This window comes from Danaus plexippus, chromosome 28 (genome assembly GCF_018135715.1).
Source record: "Danaus plexippus chromosome 28, MEX_DaPlex, whole genome shotgun sequence".
Taxonomy (NCBI): Eukaryota; Metazoa; Arthropoda; class Insecta; order Lepidoptera; family Nymphalidae; genus Danaus; species Danaus plexippus.
The window spans coordinates 1,256,560-1,280,610 of NC_083556.1; the positions used below are offsets into that span (position 1 = coordinate 1,256,560).

General features: G+C 36.3%; 1 protein-coding gene across 1 annotated transcript; it reads left to right on the plus strand.

Annotated features, from left to right (window-relative positions):
• Nucleotides 1–8,374: 8,374 nt before the first annotated feature.
• Nucleotides 8,375–23,646, plus strand: LOC116776259 (uncharacterized). The gene is made up of 7 exons (XM_061525323.1): nt 8,375–8,729; nt 13,383–13,506; nt 18,406–18,662; nt 19,993–20,108; nt 20,347–20,442; nt 23,076–23,168; nt 23,431–23,646. The coding sequence occupies exons 1-7, from the start codon at nt 8,486–8,488 to the stop codon at nt 23,527–23,529; spliced, it is 1,029 nt and encodes a 342-aa protein (XP_061381307.1). The 5' UTR covers nt 8,375–8,485; the 3' UTR covers nt 23,530–23,646.
• Nucleotides 23,647–24,051: the final 405 nt, after the last annotated feature.

The following is a 24,051-nucleotide window of genomic DNA, read 5'->3' on the forward strand; positions in this document are numbered from 1 at the left end:
ACCACTCTATGGACCCCCTCCGGTTCTCGATTGCCACCCTCCTCTGGGAGAGGTAGTCGCCTATCAGCCTCCTCAGATACAGGGGCACTCCGAAGTACTCGAGTGCCACCTGTATCGCGCTATGTGGGAGGCTGTTGAAGGCGTTGGCGATGTCCAACGACACCGCCAACACTACCTCTCCTCCGCGTTCCGCCTCTTCCGTCACCACCCTCAGGCGTTTGAGGGCATCGACGGTCGACCGGCGGGCTCGGAACCCGAACTGGGACTCTGACAGTCCCGGGCCCGAGCCTTCCTCCAGGTGCCGAACGAGACGGGTGGCCATTATCTTCTCCAGGGCCTTCCCCGCCTCGTTCAGCACAACCACCGGTCGCACCGCCGAAGCCGAGTCCGGAGGCCGGCTGCCTTTTGGGAGTAGGCAAAGCCGGCCTTCCTTCCAGGCCCTCGGGAACTGCCCGGACCTCAGACAGAGGTCGAACAGCTCCCTGAGGGCTCCCCCAAGGTGCACCAGGGAGAGAGCGAGAACTCTCCCGTGCACCCCGTCCGGACCCGGTGCGCTCTTCTTACTCTGAAGGCGAGCCAGAATCGCCTCCATTTCAGACTCCGTGACGGTGGGCGGAACGCGGTCGCCCTCTTCCAGCGTCGGCCGGGCCATTCTGGGGGGAGTGAATCCCGCAGGAGCATCGGGGAAGAGTTCCCCGACGATCCCCCTCAGAGCAGCCGGCTGGAGCACCTCCGTGATGGGGGCCGACTGGGCGCAGATTTTATTCCGCGCCCGTTTGTATGGTCGGCCCCAAGGATCTCGGTCGAGACCCTCCACCAGCTCCAGCCAGGCTGCCTCCTTGGCCCGGCAGATGGCCTGCTGCAGGATCAACTTTTTCGCCACGTAGATCCTGTACAGCCGGCCATCTCGCTCCTCGTCCTGGGGGCGGCGTCGCCTGCTCCGTGTGTATGCCCTCCTGGCCCCGTTGCAGGCGACCCGGAGGTCGGAGATGTTGTCCGACCACCAGTACACCGCTCCCCGCGGGGGGGGACGTCCTACGGGGGGCATCGCCGCTCTGCAGACGTTTTGGAGAACGTCTTCAAAGCGACTAGCCCCTTCATCCACCCCCAACTCCGCACTCTCCGGGAGGCTCCAGCGGCCGACAACGGCCGCTTCTTCAGCCAGTTCCCGGTTGAGCTTTGACAGCGCCCAACGCGGGAACCGACTTCTCTCCCGGGGCGACGAGGAATTCGACGCTGGACTCCGGCGACCGGCAGGAGAAGCAGACACTTCGAACCGTATGTAGCGGTGGTCCGAAAGCGTCTCCACTCCTGCCTCAACCCTCCATCCCTCCACTCTGCGTGCGAAGGTCGGAGTGGCGAACGAGACGTCCACCACTGAACCTCCCGACCGTCGCACGCACGTCTGGACTGTCCCCGTGTTGAGTAGGGACAGCCCGGCAGTTAGCGCCCATTCCTCCAGTTCCCTCCCTCTGGGTGTTGTGAGGGGGTTTCCCCACGCCGTGGACTTGGCGTTGAGGTCCCCCATAACAACCACCTGGAGAGGCGCTAACTGCCCTACCACCGGCCCGAGAGAGTCGAGAAATCTCTCGAAGGCCGGCAGGTCGCGGTTCGGGGAGAAATATACCCCGACTATGGCAATCTCCCCGCGAACCGCAGCCACATACCCGTGGCCCCTCGCTTTGACTGCGAGGGGGGGCACCGCGCCCGGCCGCGTGACGATCACGACGGAACCGTCCATGTCTCCCGCCCAATGAGGTTGGGCAGGGACACAGTACGGCTCCGACATGACCGCCACGTCAACGGCCCACTCCACCATGGACTGCAGGAAGAGATCCTGAGCCCCGGCGGAGTGGTTGCCGTTGGCCTGCAGGAACCTGAGATGTCCGGCCATTACTCGGACATCTCAGCTCCTGACGCCTGCCTCGAAACCCCAGCCCTTGTTGGCTGGGCCGGAAGTTTCCCACGGGTGGATGGGGGGCGGCACGAATGACCCCCCATCACATGGTCCGCCGGCTTGCTCGCGTCCGCACACACAGCGCAGCGTGGTGACGCGGAGCACTGGGCGGACCTGTGGCCCTCCTTGCCACAGCGGTAGCACAGACCGCTGCGGTCTTTCGGGCTGGGGCACGCGGCCGCAACGTGCCCCATTCCCAAGCACTTGAAGCAGTGCTTGGGTCGTGCCTCCATGTATGAGAGCCGCACCTGGCTCCACCCCACCGATATATTACCCAACTGCAGCAGCTTTTTGGCCGCCGCAGCCGGTACCTCCAGCAGAGCAGAGCCTGTGCCGCGAGGCCCAGGTCGCACGTTGCGCACCCTGACCTGGGCCTCGGTGCAGCCCCCCTCCTGCGCGACCGCGGCCACTAGCCGGTCCGCGGTCGTCGCGTCGTTGAGGCCCGTGACTCTCAGGTCAGCGTACTTCACGGGCCTCGTAACCTCCACCTCCTGAGCCAGTGCGGACTTCAGCTTCGCGGCCAAAGCGTCTGCCTTTTCCGCACTGGTGGAGCCGGGCACCTCAATGATACGGGCCCCCGTTGCCGTAGCACGGATCTTCAGGGGCCCTATCCCCAGCTCCTTTCGGTCCACCTCTTTTTCAGCCTTGAGGAGGACCGATAAATATGATGCCCCTCGGGCCGCTGCCTCAGGCCGTAACTTGATCATTACGGCCTGGGAGCGCGGGAGCATCACCTTCTTGGGGCCCTCTCTTGGGCCCGCCTTCTTTTGCTGCGACGTCGGTTTCTTGGGTACCGGCGCCACCTCCTTTTTCTTGGGGGCCTTGCGGCGGACCACCTCCGTCCACTCCACCGCATTGGCTCCATTCCCCACTTTACCGGGTCCCTTTTCCCCGGTCCCTCTGCCTGACGTGGATGGACCGAACGCGGTCCAAGCCACCTCCTTCCCTCCCTTCGACCTCTTGCCTTTCCCTTTGGAAGGCGCAGGGAGGGAAGGGAACTCCTCGTCAGAAGTTACCACCGGAGCCGGTAAAGAGGCCGATGACTTGGCCCCCCTCTGCAGGGCCGCCTGGCGAATCGCCCTCCTAGCCGCTACGGCGACGGCCGAATGGTCACCGGCCAGGGGGGGACGGGTGACCTCTTCCCGCATGAGACGGGACTCCAGTGCGGAAAGCCGCCCATCGACCAGGTTGCCAACCAACCTGGCGATGTTGGCCTCCAGCACCTGGAGCTGGTCTTGACAGACCGGCCCGTCTGAAGCCGCCTTGGCCGCCGCCGTCCTTTCCTTCCTCATCTCCTCGAACTGGAGGCGATGGGCGCGCACCTCCTCCTTGAGGCCCGCGTTCTCTCTTTGGAGCCGACCTATATCGGCTCTGAGACGGTGGGTCTCCTCTGCCTCGGTGCGTGAGACAAGGGTGTCAAGTGCCTCCCTCAAAAAGGTCGAAGCCCTCATTATTTTGGAAGAGTACCCCCCTTTTAAGTTGGTACTCTTCCCGACGAGATCCCTAATGAGGTTGAGGCTTTTTTCGGCCTCGGCCATGATAGCCTCCGCCCCCATCGCCCCCAACTCCACAGGGACCTCCTTCCCCTTCCCCTTCGCCTTTCCTGCCCCGTCCCTCACCTTTCCAAGGCTCTTTTCCAGGTAGGAGTCGAAGGCAGCCTCCGACTCCTCCTCCTCCCTCTGCCGCAAGAATTTACGGGCTCTAGTCAAGTTTCTGCCTCGACCTCGTCTTCCCGTCAGGTCTAGCCCTCGAATCATCACGCCCCCGGTCTCGGTATCGGAGCCAGACACCTCCGAAAAGAGGCGCTTGGCTCCCAACTCCGACTCAGGACGAGACGACATCGAGTCGTCCACACCAAAACAATCATCAGTTAGAATGCCCGACTTTCCCCCCCGGGCAAACCCCCCACCATCATCCTCCTTATCATTCATCCTAGCACACACACCTCAGACAACCAAAACACACCTCAAAACAACCTAAAACACAGCGAAATAGCAAGCGAAAGCGATGTATATCAGACGTCCGTACCCTGCAACGGCTCGAGCGAGACTCAAAAATGAAAAATGCTTGCCTACCTTAGTGTGTTTCTGACACTTCGATTCTAAGAATTTTACCAAAATACAACAAAGGATCCTATCCTATCCTATCCTATCCTATCCTATCCTATCCTATCCTATCCTATCCTATCCTATCCTATCCTATCCTATCCTATCCTATCCTATCCTATCCTATCCTATCCTATCCTATCCTATCCTATCCTATCCTATCCTATCCTATCCTATCCTATCCTATCCTATCCTATCCTATCCTATCCTATCCTATCCTATCCTATCCTATCCTATCCTATCCTATCCTATCCTATCCTATCCTATCCTATTCTATTCTATTCTATTCTATTCTATTCTATTCTATTCTATTCTATTCTATTCTTTGAGTTTTTTTTTATACTATGTCATCATTCGCACTCGAATCGTAGAATATTCTGCCAATGTCGTTTTTTTTATTTGTATGACGATTTATAATCTTGAGTTCTGTGTGGTCTGGGGAGGAAACACGAAGGAGTTAGTAGAATCGAATAAAGGCGTTTATTTAATAATTCTGTCAGTTATTGATAATCAATCTCAGTGGACTCTCTCTAAGATAACAGATGAAATAGTTAGGAGCTATTAAGTCAGTCTACTGTGAATCTTCTTTGCGTATCAAAGAAGATAATACAGAAGAATAACTTAACATAGACTTTAAATATCAGATTTATATACAGAAGAATGCTTGTATAACACGTGCCTAACTTTTAGTTCAATGTAACAAATCCTGACAAAAGTAGCCGAGACTAAAAAACTCAGTTATATTTAAGGAGAAGTATATACACATAAAAAAGTAAAGGTTATAAAATGAAGCGTGTCGTATGACATAAGTAGAAATAAATAAAAATATATATTTTTTATAATTTTTTGAAGTCAACCTTGGAAAGCACTTAAACAATTTCCAACTACCTACATCTAATTGGCGTTCATTATTCGAGACGTAAAAAAAATAATTCAATGTGAAAAAAAAATATATATATATAATATATATATATATGATTCATTATTTATGAAATTATAATTATTAAAAAAGCGAAGAAGAGTCAAAGCTTCGTAAAGTGAAAATAGCGAGGGCTAGAAATCATTTTTTAGTGATATCCATATTGTTTCTTTAAGACAAACTTTATAAACATTACTTAGAATACACAATCGACTCACCCATTTACTCGCTCCATCTCTTTCTATTCCCGCTCCCCAGGTGCGTTAAACGTTTAACGCAACCCTGTTGGAAGTTGCATAAGAAGTTTCACTATAAAATTGCAATTTCTACATCTATTCATGAATGGTTCTTTAGTTCGTGAATATCAAATACAATAACACATTCGATATACGCCTTCAATTGTGTCATTTTAAACTCTAAACAAAGAGTTTATTTATTTAATATTAATATAGTAAATATATAGATTTTTGTGCTTAAATAAACGTAGTATTAATATTACGTTATATTGAACTTAATCCATTCCAAATATCAAATCCGAGTTAAAAATCTCGTATCAAATAAAGTATACGTAAAAATTCAATACACTTTGAATATTACGACATCATGACAGCGACAGTCTAAAAATCATTGACCTTGTCCATTGACCTTTGGTGTGTCATTTAATATGTTATTAATTCAATACTATCAACAACAAATAATCCTTACAAATAAATATGTGATATATATAATTGAATTAAAATTATATAACATTCTTCCATATGAGTTACATACCAGAGAAGTAATGCTAATAGGGGCATTTAGTTGCTTGTTTGTCTTTGTTTTGATGACGTCACCAAGGATTTCCTGTTCCCTTCTCATAGTAATTCTCACAATATTTTATTTGATGAAACAGATTTTTATTCACATATATACGTTACACGCATCATACAAAAATGCTTCATTGTATTACTTGACTAGGTTTTATTTTATGTACAGCGCCATCTATTATCATTTTTAGGAACTAACCTCGTCTTTGTTAGTCGAAACTTAAATGTTAAAATTCTTGTTATAAAACGCGGATATAGTGAACAGCCGTTAGTTTTCGCAAAGACGTTAACAATACTATAATATGTTTGTCACACAGTTGCACGTTTGATGACTTCACATAATAACACGAAACAAACAATATGCTTACTCTAAGTCTGTGTCACACACGAAGCGACTTCGCGTTTCATTCAATAACCTATGTTAATATAATGTGACAATTGAAGTGAATTGAGTGAATGAAAACCCGTAAACGCTTCGTATGTCGTGAGGATGCAAACTTGGAGTAAGCGTACTGTTGTTGTCTTGATCTCAATTTCGGTTCAACATTAATATCTTCATATTGTACATATATATAAGTAAGTGAAATTAATAGCACAGGGCGAGAATTAAAAAAGTATTTTATTTAACTTCGGTCAAGGTAGTAAATAATTTAAGTATATAACATTGTGTTTAAGTTACTCTTTTATATAAATTTAAAGAGACAGAATGTCAACGGAAAACCAGAAAATATGTCGTTGAAATCAATTATATTATACAACGAATACATATATTATATTGTAGATCTTATTTGATTGTTCATAATCAATTCATTTTATATATTTATATACACTATACCCCATTATAACCAGCCAAAATCAATTCATTATTTCAACTTCAACACAACAATAGTAATGTCATTATGTTTGACATTTAGTGACAGACACATTGAGAAATCTACACAGATTGATGTATTATATGTATTTGTCAAAGATGTAGAGGATATCTATTGGTTATGTTAAATAATTTGAAGTATTTTAATGCTTTATAAAAAAAATGTCATACACTTTTTTTCTTACCGTGTTAAATTCAACGAACTTTTTCTAAATTGTCTTAAAAATAATCTTAGATGTTACTTCATATATATATAAACTTTAAAATATTTAAACACAAACAAAACAGATACACACACATATATATATATATATATATATATATATATATATATATATATATATATTCGTCTTGTTAATATTCGCAAAGGAAACAAAATTTCACCTACATACATGTCACCAAAAATGTCGGAGCGCTGCTTTCTACAGCGGAATCCTATAAGAAAAGCGAAAGCCATGATGAAATGCTAATAATATTTTAAAACAAATGACGACCAACAAGTTACAACCTTCACGTAAAAACCGTATAAATTCCCAAACAATTATGTATAATTCTTTAATTATTTCATAAATTAAATTCTCAATGCACTATCGTTTTGTCTTTGATTTTTTTTAATCTTTAAGAGCACTTTATTGTTATTTATTGTATATACTTTTTTTTATATCTGGTAAATTCACAATCAATTCATCTCACGGAACATTTTAATAAACAGTTTTATGATATTTAAATTAATCTAAACTAAATAGTTTTTTATGTTCATTTTATATAAAATGCCGTAATTATTCTGAGTGGAAAAGCATTTTTAGATTGAAATCTGTTATCTGTTAGAAAGCTCGACGTTTTATCAATTTATTACCACTACGTATAAAAGTTTCAAACACTATTTTACTAGCAATGACAAATTTACATAAAACACTTCTTAATATTAGGCATTCAATTTATATAAAATAAACTAGACATAATTTTAATTATATTTTTTTAATAATATATATATATTTTGTAAGTAATATTTAATAATTTTTAATCTGGACGCTCCTGAAATGTCTTGTGGAACTTAAACCATAAGTAATAAAATCCCTTTTCACCCCGTCACAAAATGGTGTCGCAATGACTGCTTTGTTAGTTACAAACAAACACCATGGGAAATAGTAAAACCATTTGCCAATATTGAATGAAAGTGTGTACATAGAAAATTGATTAGAATTAAATCTTAGCGAACGTAACTAATTCATACTGAGCGATTGAATTTTTCTATACAACACAAGGTTCCGTACACAATATTTTTTTTTTTTTAATCAGTCGTTTGGAGTAATTCAACAATATTTCTTTTATATAGTCTTATAACCTCCTAGTTCTGTTGAATAATATTTAATGTACCTATCAATAAATACGACAAATAGGTTTTATATAATTGATAGTATTTTTTATTATTATCATAACATAGCATAGATCTGTTGTCTCATATATACATGTATAAAAAGAAAAGTTTTATGACACAAAAGACATTACATCAATTTTTCATTCTCATACAGGAATAAACTTAACAAAACAAAAATTTATCACACTCGACCCTAAAACCATGGGTATATAGATACATAGAAAATATAAAAAGCGTAATTATTATTATAATAAGTCAGTAATTAAGTGTGCACAACGCCTTTGAAACAAACTGGATAAAAGAAAGTAGTATGTATAAAGATGTCTTCCACACAAACGGCCAGTTCAACCTTGAACGTGAAAGCATACACACGCTGCATTGAAAAAAAAACGCGAGTGAACTTATGACTTGTGACATTTGACATTTATCATTTTGACACTGACGTCACGATGGCGTCCAAGAAAATATTTTTGATAATATTCATGTTATATATTAGTAATGTACGCAGTGATAGTTTAATTGAGAGATCTTATGAGTATTTTAAGGGTTTAAGTAAAAATGTAGCACCTAGTTTGATGTCCATTTTGAACTGTTTTGGTGAAGATGACGCTTGGGTGTGTGCGAAGGAAAAGGCGGGAAGAATTCTTGACAGCTGGGATGAGGAGGTCAACAAACAAAGGAGGTCGTGGCAAGGTATTTATCATTCAGCCTTAGTATTACATTCAGCCGACGTTACAACTAAATGTAATGAATGCAATAAATTCAAAGCAAATGGTGAAAGCAAATTAAAAACGACCCCAAAAAAAAGAAAGTTAAACTTACATATTTGGATAATTATTATTAATGGTTAGAGCAATGAATATTAAATTAAATCTAAATTGGTGATGATGTTATTATTTTTTTTTTTTTTAGAAATTCTTTTTTATATTCAAATTTAGAATAGAATGAAAAAAATTAACTAGTATAATTATATTACAAAATATCCCTAAAAAAAAAAAGTTTTATATAAATTAAATTATTTATTACGTGATAAACATTAAATTCATTTTAAACGATATATTTTTTTAATAAGTGTCCGATTAAGAAATTAAAAAAAAAATATCAATGTGACATTTAGTAAAAAAATATATATGCATAATGGCCGCTACAGATTTTTTTTCTAATTTCTTGCAAATTGATCATTCTAAAGCTTGGTTGGCCGCACAAATGGTTATTGTACGTAATAATTTGCTTATTAAACCGTTTAAATAACGGTGATGTATAGAAAATTTCTGCTCAACGGCCGTAACCGCTGTTAATTTGAAAATATATATATATATACAGCACACAAGAAAATATAGTACAAGCTATTGTGATGCTTAAATTTTATAAGTTACGTGTTATTATCGTATGATTTATTTTTGCATCAGAGAATATATTGTCTTCTTAATTTGACAAAGATTTTGCGATAAACTTAGAACTAATGTTGACTATTGAAAACTATTTAAAAAATAACGTTTAAAATTCATTTAAATAAAAAGCTTTTTTTATAAGAATGTTAAGTTACTAACTTAGTAAATAAAAATACTTTAATTTACCATACGTAACCTCACTAACTGTTTGTTTGTCCATTTAATAATATTTTTCCAATCAATCAATCTTCAATATTAACGATAATTTATCATTTAGAAATCAATTTCTTTTTTAAATAAAATATAATAAATACAAACCGAGAATTTACCGACGTCAGGATCCCAGGTATAAACTGGCAAGAAATATATTAATAGCTAGGCGAAAATAAAATACGTATCCGGTAATAAAGGCTTGTGAGCTCGCGGGTGATATTTAAAATGGAAAATCGATGTAAAACAGAAGAAAGCTATAACCGATGACCGATAATTTCGGACATGTGGGCCAACACTAACCGGTTTAAAAGAAAGTTAAATTCAGACACCCGTTATATATTAATAAGTGAAAACATATAGGAATATAATTGCCAAATATGTCATAACAAACACGCTAAGACAATTAAGTTGATCATGTCACGAGTTATGTTGACCAGACATGTAAAGGGAAGTTCTGTATTTGACAGTTAAATGATAAATCCGATCTTTGTTATAATAAATATAAATTAAGAAAATTCTATAATTTTTTTTTTTTTTTTTTAATATAAATGTAGGTAACATTAATTTTTACAAGTTTGCTAGTGATTTTTCATACAATAATGTCAGCAATAGTAAGTTATTTGTCGTATTACTAAGTGTCTTCCTAAACGTAGAGACCAATAGTTTTAACGTAATAAATCGTTTACTCCTGTTGTTGTAGACGTCGTTTAAAATAAAATTAGACCCAAAATTTCCTCTTCACAGTGTAAGTTGAGAATAGCTTGCATTTATTAATTTTTGTCTAATATTTATCTAATACTTCGGTTACTGTATAAAAAAAAAATAAGATAATTACGTAAAAATTTAGAAAATTTATCAACCAACAAGCTTTAATACAAACCTTTTTTTATGCTATGGCTTCATTCGCACTGGATACAGACTTTTTAATTCAATCTTTGTTAGGCATATTTCAAATAAATGTCAGCTGTTTGACAGATTGATCGCATTCAACATGATTTATAAAAACATTGACATTTTCAAAGTATTCCAGTGCGAATGAAGCCTTAGTTTAAAATATATAAGATATATTAATTCTCACATAATATTATATTTTTACATCAATCAGTCACTGGTTTCTAACAAAGACTTCATTATACAAATCCATCCTCTGCATTATCTACTAAATACATCCCTCACGGCTCCCTGGACAGAATAGTGTGTTTAACGTTTTAAATACAATAAATATATCTACATAAATAACGTATTGTAAAATTAATAATAATGAAAAAAAAATAAGGCATCTCATTCAGAATTTACCCCGTTACAAACAGACAGACATACATCTTAACAATTAATACAATACTTATGGATCGAGATAATACAAGGAAAAATTGACGAGGCCTCATTTGTATATAAAATATATTAAACCGTGCCATCAACTGTAAGTAAAACGGCTTTAATACGGCGACTTTGCCTGTTGGTTTTTTTTTAAATATACCTCCGTGTTGATGATTTACTAATCAATTAACTAACATATACGTCTAATAAACATATATATTTATCATCATCATCAGCCTATCGGAGCCCACTACTGAGCAAAGGCCTCTTCTCACATGGAGAAGGTTAGAGCATTAATCACCACGCTCGCTCAAGACGGGTTGGCGATTTCAATCTTTTGATTCGAAATTATAAGACCAGGTTTCCTCACGATGTTTTCTTTCACCGTCTGTTGTTGGTGTCCAAATACTCTTAGAAAGTACATATGACTCGGAAAAGATCACATTGGTACTTGCCGGGTTTCGAACCCGCGCCTATATATATACGTTATTTACATGTATGTATATATTTTAAGTAAAAATAGTACAATATTCATGTCTTATATCTCGCAAAATACATTTTATAATAATTATTCTTGATTCACTTCAACTATATTTTATCATATAATTGCAGAAAATATTTAATTTTACAACAATTTTTGATTGAATTTTAAAGAAATACTCAAGTTATTTCCTTCAACAAATTTAAACTTATCGTTTCCGATGACAAATAACAAGACCAACTGACTTTCATCTCGTCTGATCGTGATCACTGATGCTGCAAAGTAACCGAATTAAGTATAAGGCCGGCAACACACTTTGGAGCCTTCAGGCGCCACGACGTTCATGGGCGGTGGTGACCACTCACCATCAGGTGGCTAGCCTGCTCGTTTGCCCCCTATCATATAAAAAAAAAGTTTAATTAAAATCTTATATATCTATCTACTAAGTCTATAAAATATAAATAAAATGTAATGACGAATCAATCGATATATTTTTATTGATCCGTAATTAATACAAAGTTTCACAACAGAGAAAGTGTTAAAGATTTCTTTTCAAGGAATCCGATCTAGTCTCAGCTGTTATAACGATTTTATCACAAAATCTAAAAGTCAAATATAAATGTCACTCGCTACGTAATTTTGGCATTGTTTAAAGACAACGCCATCTAGAATAGCTTAGCATTTATTATCATACAATGTGATTATTATATTTTATATATGAGGCATATTAAATTTTCTTACTTATTAAAAGTTAATATATACGTAATGAGATCTAAGATTTTCGCGAGTTTTATGCATTTAAATGAAACTAGTATTATTCGGATATACTACGCGGATTTTATTATTTAAAAACTACATAATCCCGACGTTTCGGTTACTTTGCAGCAACCGTGATCACGGGCAGACGAGGTGTCTCGTAAAATAATAAAATCCGCGTAGTATATCCGAATAATACTAGTTTCATTTAAATTAATATATACATATATATGGAGATCTATATTGTTCTTATATATTTATATATTTTTCAAAATACTCGTCTCTCCACTACGAGTATTATTAGTTCAATATAAATAGAAGTATATAATAAAAATTATAATAATTCTATTTAGTTCTAAATTATTATTAATAAAGAAAAATTTTCGCTCTTCCGCTAGCAGATATGAAGCGACATACAAAAAAAAAGTCAACGAACCCCCAAAAAACATATGCCTATTGGTATTTACTCGTTTAGTTTTATTGTAAATTAAATTCAAAATAAATAAAGACGATAACTAACGTGCCAGACTATATCCTTATCACGAGTTGTCACGAATACTAAAAACGGGTAGTTTTCGATTATCTAAAAGTCGTCGTCCGTGTTAGTATTCACAAACCCGTGGTACGGTTACAGACATAACAGTAAATCTGAATATTATATATATAATCTAGCCATTATTGACAATATCTACTCAATGTGATATAAGATTTTCGCGAGTTTTATTCATTTAAATGAAACTAATATTTTTCGGATAAACTACGCGTGATTTATTTTTGTAAAAAACTACTGATCACGGGCAGACGAGATGACATTTCGTCTGCCCGTGATCACGGTTGCTGAAAAGTAACCGAAACGTCGGGATTATGTAGTTTTTTACAAAAATAAATCACGCGTAGTTTATCCGAAAAAAACTAGTTTCATTTAAATATCTACTCAATTTAGACAAAGTGAGAACTGACACAGAATTACACATAACTAGCACATTTATATAACATATTCAAAGGCTTTTATAATGTTATAAAACAAGCAGGTAAAGATGATAAAATTATCTTTAAAGCCTTAAGAATACCTAACTAACCTTAACATAATAACCTTAAAATAAAGTTATTAATTTATCACATTATGTATAGTAGCTATTTAATAACTATGACTGTACCATATTTACATACTTCTTGCTTCACCAACAGAGGAGGCTGACAAGGAAGTGACGTCATCGGGGAGGTCGTTTGAGGAGATGCCGTCAAAACTGGGCCAAGAGATCGAGGGTGCCCTGGTATCAGCTAGTGACCTCGTACAGCACTCCATGGCGAGGTAATAACCACTATGGAATATAAAGACAGAGGAAACCTCTCATCATTCCATGGATTCACCGTGCAGGTGCCGGGTCCATCGTTGCAGGGAGAGGAGCTACAACAGTGCCTGGGACTTGCGACCCAGGTGTAGCTTTAAGGGGCTCCTAACTAACGCGCGTTACACGCTCACCTCCACCGTCCAAGCTCCTCTCTCCTAACCAAATTTGAAACGAACTAACTAGGGCTGCCTTCGAAATACGTTCCAAGAATGAATTGATATTAGTTCTGGACAGTTCCAAGTCTTTTAGCAGACTGTAGAGAGATTTGGCTGTTGCACCTCTCGCTCCCACTTCTACCGCGTACAAATTTACAACGAACCTATTCTTAGTGAGACTATTCTTATTATTTCCTTATATAATATACACTAAGACGTTATCCGGTATCAGTTTCAGAATTAAATTTTTATTTATACATATCCTCTATCTATTTTTGATACTATAAATCAAATTATAAGATAATTTATATAAAATTAATTCAAATTAAAAATATATATTTTTTTAAATATATACCATACCATAGACAAAGGTTAGATAGTTTTTTTTTTTTTGACACAAAAATTCTTTATTTATCAATTGTTTACTTATGAATTATTTTAAAAAGTCAAAATTATGCTTTAGGTACTAAAATTTTGGGTATTACATCTTATGCTACCCGTTCTTCCCGGATTCACCCGGGTAATATGCGTGGGTCATATAAAATGCCAGCGAACATATCAGGAACATTCCATACATTAAGAGGTTACGAGTACACTTGACGCTAATATATATATATATATATATATATATATATATATATATATAATTTAACTTAACAAAATATATTTAATTAAACATAAAAAAGCAAGCTTTTTGTTCAATCCATATCAAACAAAAAAAAAATATTTTTTATATGAAACCTCCTTTGATAGTGTCTTTTATTTAGTCTGGACTTGTTCACGGTCCCTGCAAAGGAACCACACGTCTTGATTATTTAGTAACAAAATAATAAAGGGACGCGTAGCATGAAAAGTTTTGTTTCATTTAAATGTATTTACATATTTTAATACATTTATATATTAATGTTTTTATTAAATCAGTTAAAATGTCGTTTTCCTTGTCGCAATTTAAACTAGTTACGCATTTTCACTTCACTACTATTCGGGTCGGAGAAATTGTGTCCTTTGCATATTGTTACAAGCCAAGCCAAGCCAGGCCAAGGACCAAAGACGTGCCGGCGATGACGGTTGTTCTGTCCATAGAACTGTTAGCTTATTATTTAAACTATATTTAGTTAGTTAGTTTGCTATAACTTGATTATTCTATATTACAAATCACGGTAAAAAGTTACGTATTCATAAAATTTTATATTAACAAGTGGAATGTTCAAAAAAAAAAAAAACGTAAATGCAAATAGAAAAATAAAATAAAATCAATATCATCTGAAGTTATTTATAACCAATCAATCAATTATAACGTACCTATGCTTGGAAATTCCAATTATATTTCCTAAAACCTCGGTCTCGCCAAAATCTCTTCCTACTCAATTTTGATTGAAAAATTTGCGTGTATATGAAGTTTTTTTAAATTTTGGATGTCGGAAGTAATTTTGCTTGATGGTTTTTAAAACGTAACATAAAATTATGAATACTTTAAAATTATATTATTATACTCGTCCAAGACTAGTTAAAGATAGAGAGAGGCTTGCGTAATTTAAAATGTAGGTATATATGTATATATATTGATTTTAAAACACATAGTATATCTATCTATCGGTCACGGTTTCCTCAAAATTTTTACGTGACCTATCCCAGCATTAAATTTATTATACTACATTTACACTCTCGCCTCGTAACTCGTCTTGTGCTTCGTCTCGTATCACAGTTCGCAACTCGCTCGCTCTCACCTCAGGACGCGAGCGCTGCGAGGCGCGAGACAAGACGTGAGGCGAGCCGCGAGCGACTACTTCCAAATTTGATGAATTCCGCAACTATAAATATGTCAATAAATAAAATTAAAAAAAAATCACACTGAACTCCTTACTATTAGTCACAAACGATCACATCTTTCAAATAAAGTATTCAACCTGAGTCTCCACTAGAGACCAAAACTATTGATGTATTAAAAACGAAATATATACACAGACAATGAGGCAGTAAAATTAATTGCGCTTATACGTAAAATGACAAATAAATAAAAAATATAATTTATATGAAGTTTCAAACGATCAAAAGCCAGTCATATTTGTTATCATAAATATAGAGTCTGTTTTATAGATTTAAACCGAGCGAGTTGTAGGCATAGGTAGCACATATAGTACGCCAATACAGTTGTTTGCAGCGTTTACTCAACACGGACAGTTTCAAAGTATTCATTCGCAAACCCCTCCCATTCTATGGTGACGTCTTTTATACTAGAGTTCATAAGTATTTACTCTGTCCATGCAAACTAATGGTAAGCATGAATTACATGTAGTTAGCGGGTTTTTCATTCATGAATCGTAGCGTATAGTGAACTGGATCAATAAACAGGAAACAGGAAACGCGTCCGTGTGTAGCGTGACAATGAGAACTCGTAAATATTCAGATCAAATTACCATTTACGTGAAAGCCTTGTTAGATTGAAATGAGACTATTGAAAATTGCTGACCTTACTTCAATAGCATCCTATTATTTTAAACACAGCTCATAGCGAGTTGAATTTATTAGAAAATTATGTACCGCTATACAATATTATTCGCAATTCATTGAGTAATACGAGTCTAAATCCCATACGTTAATACCGACGGTTTGAACGTAACGTTTGTCGTTAGATAAAATATACGTGACGTCTCGAAATGATCTATAAAATATTTAATTTAATAGTGACAAAAAATAGTCCGAGAAAATAACATTATCAAATTAATTATAACAATCATTATATTTTTTTTTTTCTTTAATTTCGACTGGACAAAGACTGACTGACATTTCACTCGTAGTAAGATGGATATGAAGTCTCGTAGTAAGGTGGATATGAAGTCTCGTAGTAAGGTGGATATGAAGTCTCGTAGTAAGGTAGATATGAAGTCTCGTAGTAAAATGGATATGAAGTCTCGTAGTAAGGTGGATATGAAGTCTCGTAGTAAGGTGAACGCTATTTCGTTTTCACCCTTCTCTTGACGACACCCAAATTATAACTCGAAAGATACACAGGCAGCTTATACCCTTGTTACTTATTACACCTTCGATATCAATTTTAACTGAAAATTTTATTGGTATTCTTTAAATTCTGTTAAAAATAATCAAGGTTACAGCGATACAAAACTAACTATCCTCAAATTACGTCAAAACTGTCCGTTAAAACTATACCAAATACGTATAGTAAACGCTTAACTAACTTTCCGTTTGTTAAGAGAACGTTTACATATACGCTTTCTATTTTAACGTGTTGTTAATCGGGGTTAAAACTTAACATTAACATAACATAAATATACACAGTAGCGATGGCCTGGAGGTTAAAGGCCCGCCTCTCAATCATGAAGGCGCGGGTTCGAAACCTGGCAAGTACCAATGTGATTTTTTCCGAGTCATATGTACTTTCTAAGAGTATTTACACCACTGACGGACGGTGAAGGAAAACATCGTGAGGAAACCTGGACTTATAATATCAAATTATAAGTTTGAAATCGCCAACCCGTCTTGATCAAGCGCGATGATTAATGTTCTAACCATCCTCTAAGAAGGGCCTTTGTTCAGCAGAAGGCTCTGATAGGCTGGTGATGATAATAAAAAAACTTCAAAGACATTTCCTATCATCAATATCCTTATATTTGAAATTTATTGGATTCTGATCCATTACTTTAGTCCAAAGTTTGACTGACGGGTTTACGTACTTACAGATTCGGCAAAAAAAATTTATACAATGAAATCCGTAAGAAAAACATTATATATGTTTAACTATATAAATAGTAACTAAAACAAGTGCTTCAATACTCTCGTTTTTTGTCCAACATAGGCTTACATTTTATAGATTTTTTAAATATCTACTTATATGAAACGTTAAATTGAAATTTATTACGTACTTTTTGCTTTAACGTGCATGTATTAAAGAAGGTTATGAAACACAAAATTCATACTTATATATACATCATCATCAGCCTATCAGAGCCCACTGCTGTACAAAGGATTCATCTCACATGGAGAAGGTTAGAGCATTAATCACCACGCTTGCTCAAGGCGAGTTGGCGATTTCTATCTTATAATTTGAAATTATATGTCCAGGTTTCGTCTCGATGTTTTCCTTCACCGTCCGTCAGTGGTGTCTAAATACTCTTAGAAAGTACATATGACTCGGAAAAGATCACATTGGTTCTTGCCGGGTTTCGAACCCGCGCCTTCATGCATGAGGCGGCTCTTTAACCTCCAAGCCACTACGACCTCATCTATACATACATACATACATATAAATAAAATTTTTGTGTCTGTTTGTAACATTGAAATAACCTTGTTTTTCTTAATATATATGAATATTCGTTACATGCACTACATTAACAATTTTTTTTTACAATTTTTGTCTCTCTGTCCGTCTGTTTGTTCCGGCTAATATATTAAACAGTAGGATTAATTTTGACGGGACTTTATTTGGCAGGTATAGGATGTAATAAGGGATAACTCGGGCTGCTTTTTATCAAGCTCCCGAATAACGGATAAAGTTTTTTAAGGAGTTGAACATAATCTTTGCATGCCACGTCATCATAAACTTGTGCAAATCTCACGTCATTTCCCACCTTTCGTATTCCACAGAATCTTTCCCAGCATCGTTCAGGCCGACCTACAAATAAACTCTCACCAATTAATTTTTACGATCAGTTGATTGTTCTAATAAATAATAACATTCAATTACAGAGCGCTGTCTAAGAGGCATGATGGTATAGACAGCGTCAGCATAGAAACAGACAGCAAGAAGAGAATGGAGAAGAACAGGCCACAGAAGAGCCAGCTGGTCCAGAAGAACGGGAAAGGCGTTAGGAATTTCAGGAATGGGAGAGGATTGTTGGGTGATGTCTGGGATTTGGGTGAAAAAGCCCTGGATGCTGTAGCTGATCATGCTATAGAGAGCGACAATCAAGAAAACGGTCTCGTAGACAGGAGTTCAGTTGAAGGTTTGTGCATGAGCGTAAAGAGGAGTAGTTCCTTGAATAAAAAACAAATTAAGATACGCTAAGTCACAGTATAGAAGTATACTAATTTTACTTTTACAACAATATTACGCAGTCAACATTTTCGTGACGATTCTTTTACGATTCAATTCAGTTTATAATCTACTATTCTGATAAATTACTTAAAATAAGATGAAAAAATATGTCAAACTTTCTACTTAAATATAAATTTTCAAAGACGTCTTCCATTATTATAAATATATATATATATATTATAATTCTCATATATATATATATGAGAATTATAATAATATCCTTATCATGAGTTCACAGTCAAACTTGGACGACATTTTCCGCGTTAAAACGGTCCAGTTTGCATGGTAACTAATAGTAAAGCTACTGCAAGTTGTCCCACTATTTCACAGGACGACTATAATTCTATGCACATGCACGAACATGCATGGAAGGTAGCATTCAATGTTGACTAATCAATTTTGAACTCCACTTAGCGTGCGTATCTGAGTTATATGGAGTTGCGGTTGTGTAAAGCTCAAATTAAATGATATGACAGTTATAAATTACGAATATTGAATTGTTCACGTTTACGTTTTACTATCAGTTTTTACGTTTTATCGTCTGTTTCACTATAATTTTTTTCGATTTCAATGCCAACGGTTTTGTTTGATATGAAAAAAAAATTTTCATTGTCCGCCGGAACTGGGTTGAAATCTATATGAAAACTTCGATTAATATATATAAATATAAAAAAAAAACTCAAATATTCACTTCCCGTACACACAATACTGAAGCAACGTTTGCCGCCAACGCGTGACAGTCAATACAAACGGAGCGATTACAAAGAAATTGCTAGTTCTCATGATTATTTCATTGTTAAAATAATATTTTTTTAATTAAAAATACATATATATATATATATATATATATATATACATTCATAGATTAAATTTATTACAACGGAAACAATTAATGGAATCATCCGTGAAGACATAGCCTTATTCGCGATTGTGAAACCGCCCTACAAATCCATATAAATATAATCTCGCAAATAAAAATTTATTTTTATACATTATTTAAATTTTATTAAAAGAAAATCATAAACATAAAAAAACATAATGAGAAAGTGGTATATATATATATATATATATACCACTTTCTTTAACTATGAGATATTGCACGCTCTAAGTATTTAAATAGACAGTTAATATATTTGCATGTCATATAGAGAGCACTTCTTAAATAGAGTAATTCTATGGAGAAAGTACTAGGTAAATACATAACGTATATTAACTGTAAACCTTCAATGACCTTCTAGAACAGAGAGGTAAAAAGAAGAAGAAAAAGAAGGCCATCTTGAAGCTGCTTATCCTTGGTGCTGTACTGAAAGCGAAAATCGGAACCTTGCTACAGATACTGTCTTTTAAATTGCAGGTTCGTTAATGTATCGGATAAGGCATCTGTATATAAATGCATATATTTCTTTAAATTTAATATTAAATAATAAATAATTTGTATATGAACCTTTTATATAGAACAAGGAAATATATAACCTCTTTATATATATATATATATATATATATAAAGAGGTTATATATTGGTTATATATATATATATATATATATATATATATATTAATTATATTATATTAATATCAGTGTCGTAACCCCAGGTGAAATTCTTTATAATCGCGCTCATCGGACTCGGAATAAACCTGGCGAGGTTCTGGGTGGAGCTGAAGAACAAACACCAGCAACAGCCTCAAAAGGTAACAAAGATAAGATAAGATAAGATAAGTTTTAAGTTGAATTAAAAGTTGAATGATACACATATATTTTTAGTTGCTCGTCAAAAAGAAATAAATATTGAATCTATAATTAAATGTAACAGTTAAGTTTAATGTTTCAGTTAAAATATTTTGTAGAAGTTAAGTTAATGTTATATTTGCGAATATTATATAGGTGGCTACTCGATTTTACGTTAACTTAAACATACGAACTAAAATAAACAAACAGTCACAGATCCTACCACATGGTATTAGTGTTAGGATACACCTATAACTCTCCGTGTGCAGTTTTAATGATAAAAGTTTATAAAAACGGACACACTGTCAGTTAAAAGTATAACGAGATATGAAGATCCGTGTCAAAGAGACTCTCGATAAATAGAAACTTCACACGCCGTACGATAATATTAAATATGACAGACATACATATAAATATATTACTTCATTCGTGTCTATTTACACAAAAAAAACTTCGGCTAAACAAGCAGTTAAAATGTGGTTCAAACAGACGGTTTTTAACTTTCAAACTATCAAGAATGTGCCACGTAATAGTTTATTTCACTTTAGATGAAATTGAAATCGGTCAAAATTAGATCGAAATTTAAAAAAAAAAAATCTTTAAATACATCATTACTGAGAATAAACAAATAAATCTATGTCGTCATCTGTTTGGCTTAGCGTTAAAATACGTACATGCTGCGGCTAAGCCTCTAATATAAAACTCGATTCTTTAGATAGCACGAGATTTGGAACAAAGTTATCACACCATCGCCATTTGCAGGCATTTTCATTAAAAAAAAAAGTTCAATTATATTAGACGGCAACGAACTAAAGACGTTATGCTCACTTATTTGCCATCAAAATTAAAATTATATAAATCTTTTATAACTTTCAATAGCGTTAGTATCAGCCTGTTTATATAGAAATGCTATCAAAAAAAATAACATCCTCTACACGCACATAAAATATAATTTTATCTCTAATGAAAGCTGATCAGACCGATGATGAGGTGTATTAGGGTCAGAGGGTCACATTATAAGGTCAGAGAAAGTCACCTCGTGGCGGAAGCCACCCGTAGTTTAGCGCCTTAAAGTAATTACGACCGCGTATATGTTAAAATCTGTATGTTACACTTAACTTTCACTATTTTATATAGTTTTTTGAATAATATAAATGAGGTTTCATATTAACTGGCGTGCAGTCTCGAGTGGGACCGGGTTTAAGAACTAGTTTAGCTGCAACGGGCGGTGTGGGAAAAACCAAAACTACGGAATTCTTTGTTACAAACCGGTCACTTTCAAGCTAATGTCAGAGACAGACGAAATTTGCAACATTAGATCCGATCTCGCAATTTAAGATGACTGTACGTTTGTACAAAACTTTCTCTGGCGGAAAATTTCTTCCAAACAATCTCGTGATTCTGACGCTGGACTATATTAACTTTATGTAACGACGTATAAATAAGCTTACTACAAGTAACTTATTTAATGATAGCACAAAAAAATATACTTATATTCAACTAAAATTCGTTAGTGTTGATTTGAGAATCCGTAGTTATGTGCTTAGTTTAAATGAAACTAATATTTTGAGGATAACTACGCGATTTTTATTATTTAAAACTACATTCTCCCGACGTTTCTGTTACTATGAGTATGCAGCACCCGTGATAACGGTTTTATTAAAACAAATACTAGCGAAAGTATTATATCTCATTATTGTGTGCTTAGTCCAAATATTCCATGTATACGAAATTTTCTCGTTTCCCGTTCAATGTTTCGTATCCTTAACACGTGTTTCTTAAAGTTCCAACGAAAACCGTCATCCCAGAGTTTGACCTACGACTATAAAGTTACGTTAATAAAATTGTCTACGTAAACAAAGCGATAGACTAGTTAACATTGACATTATTTTTAATCTATCTAAAGTGATATTACCTAATATGACCCCAAAAACCTATTTCGTGACAGACAGCTACACCTTCAAACTGTCGGTATTTACGTTAGCAACTCGAACTCGGAATAGACAGTTATATAAATGTCCACAGTTAAGTATACACAGTTATTTACTTATTCAGCATTAAACAATCCTTACTCATAACTATATATATCTGAATTTAATAGCATTCTCAATATTCTTATATATATATAACAACTCTGAAGGCATTCCACTTTCATATATTTGTGTTTCAAGGTCACGCGTTGAATCAAACAGGTCTGAATCAATGTTTTTTTTTATCATCTATCCGTCCATTGCGTAATTCTTCAGTATTGATATCAGTTAATGATTTAAATACTTATTCCGTACACCGCACGTAATGTACGTAAATATATATATATATTAGACGTATATATATATACGTAATAATTTACGTTTTTTACGCTCTCCACTACTTTGTACTGTCACACTTTACGCTAATCGTTCAGCGTTACAACTTACAAGTTAAATAAACTGTGTCATACAAACCGAATGAATTAAAGTTGAGCTAAGCGTTTAGTTAGTATTTTATAACACAGACTAAGGACTATATAAATTACCCAGTTAGTACTTACTACACTTTCACGTTAAACAAACGTATACGGAATCTTATCTAACTAAATTTAATCTACTGTGACCAGGTAATCTATTACGAACACGCTCAGCATCAGCACCACTACGAGCACGAGGAAGAGCCAGGCTGGGGACCCTGGTCCAGGAGTATAGAACCGGAGGTAGTCTTCACTGTAGCAACTCCTATATTAATAACTAGCTAAGATCGAGGCTTCATTCATATATATATAATTATTTAATTATATCTCGCTTCTAAAACAAAAGCCTAACTTGCCTTTCATCAGCTATCCGCCAGTGAAAGTTCGGTCTAAATCGATCCAGCATTTAATTTGTCAGCCAGAACATACATACATGGATGAAATAACACAGATTTTTAATATATAACTATAAGATATATTAAATAAATAAAACATTCTTTAACAGGAAAACGAAGGCGAGTTGGGCGTCAAAAATTCGCCTTACAGAGGTCAAGAGAACAACGCACAGTCATACCCGACGAGACCCCTCCTAACACTGTCATGAGTTAATTATATTAAGAGCTAAGTTTAATCTAAACCTTTCGTTATATTTGTCGTTCTGTTTATTTTGTATGGTGTTAATTTATTGTATGAATGGAATATTAAATTATTATTTTTTTAATATGACTTTTAATTATTTACCATTACATGAGGGTAGTGCGAGAACAACTTGTAACCGCTGATATAGATAAATGTAATTTAATTATTATATAGCCATTATTTTCTAGACTAAATAGGCTCTAGGCTCGTAAATTTACAGCCTGTATATCTATTCGTTGCCTTTATGACAAATTTATAGTTGGTAATATTGACAAACTAAGACACAAGTACAAGAAATAAAAAATCTATTATTCTAGTGCGGATTAGACTTATTTTTGTCCGCGACTTTACCCATTAAACCTCTTAATTGGTCTCGGAGAGAAAAATATAGATTAAACCGTAAGACATTGCTGACAGTGACAGCTATAATTTATGTCATGTGACGTCACGGGAAATACGTCACGCCTAGATCAGTGAATTACTAAGT

What these genes read in the sequence shown, in the direction of transcription:
- LOC116776259 (XM_061525323.1), top strand. Translation starts at nt 8,486, where the DNA reads ATGGCGTCCAAGAAAATATTTTTGATAATATTCATGTTATATATTAGT. An exon ending in GTACAGCACTCCATGGCGAG is followed by an intron (nt 13,507 to 18,405) that starts GTAATAACCACT and finishes ATTCAATTACAG; the next exon opens with AGCGCTGTCTAAGAGGCATG. An exon ending in TACTGTCTTTTAAATTGCAG is followed by an intron (nt 20,109 to 20,346) that starts GTTCGTTAATGT and finishes TCGTAACCCCAG; the next exon opens with GTGAAATTCTTTATAATCGC.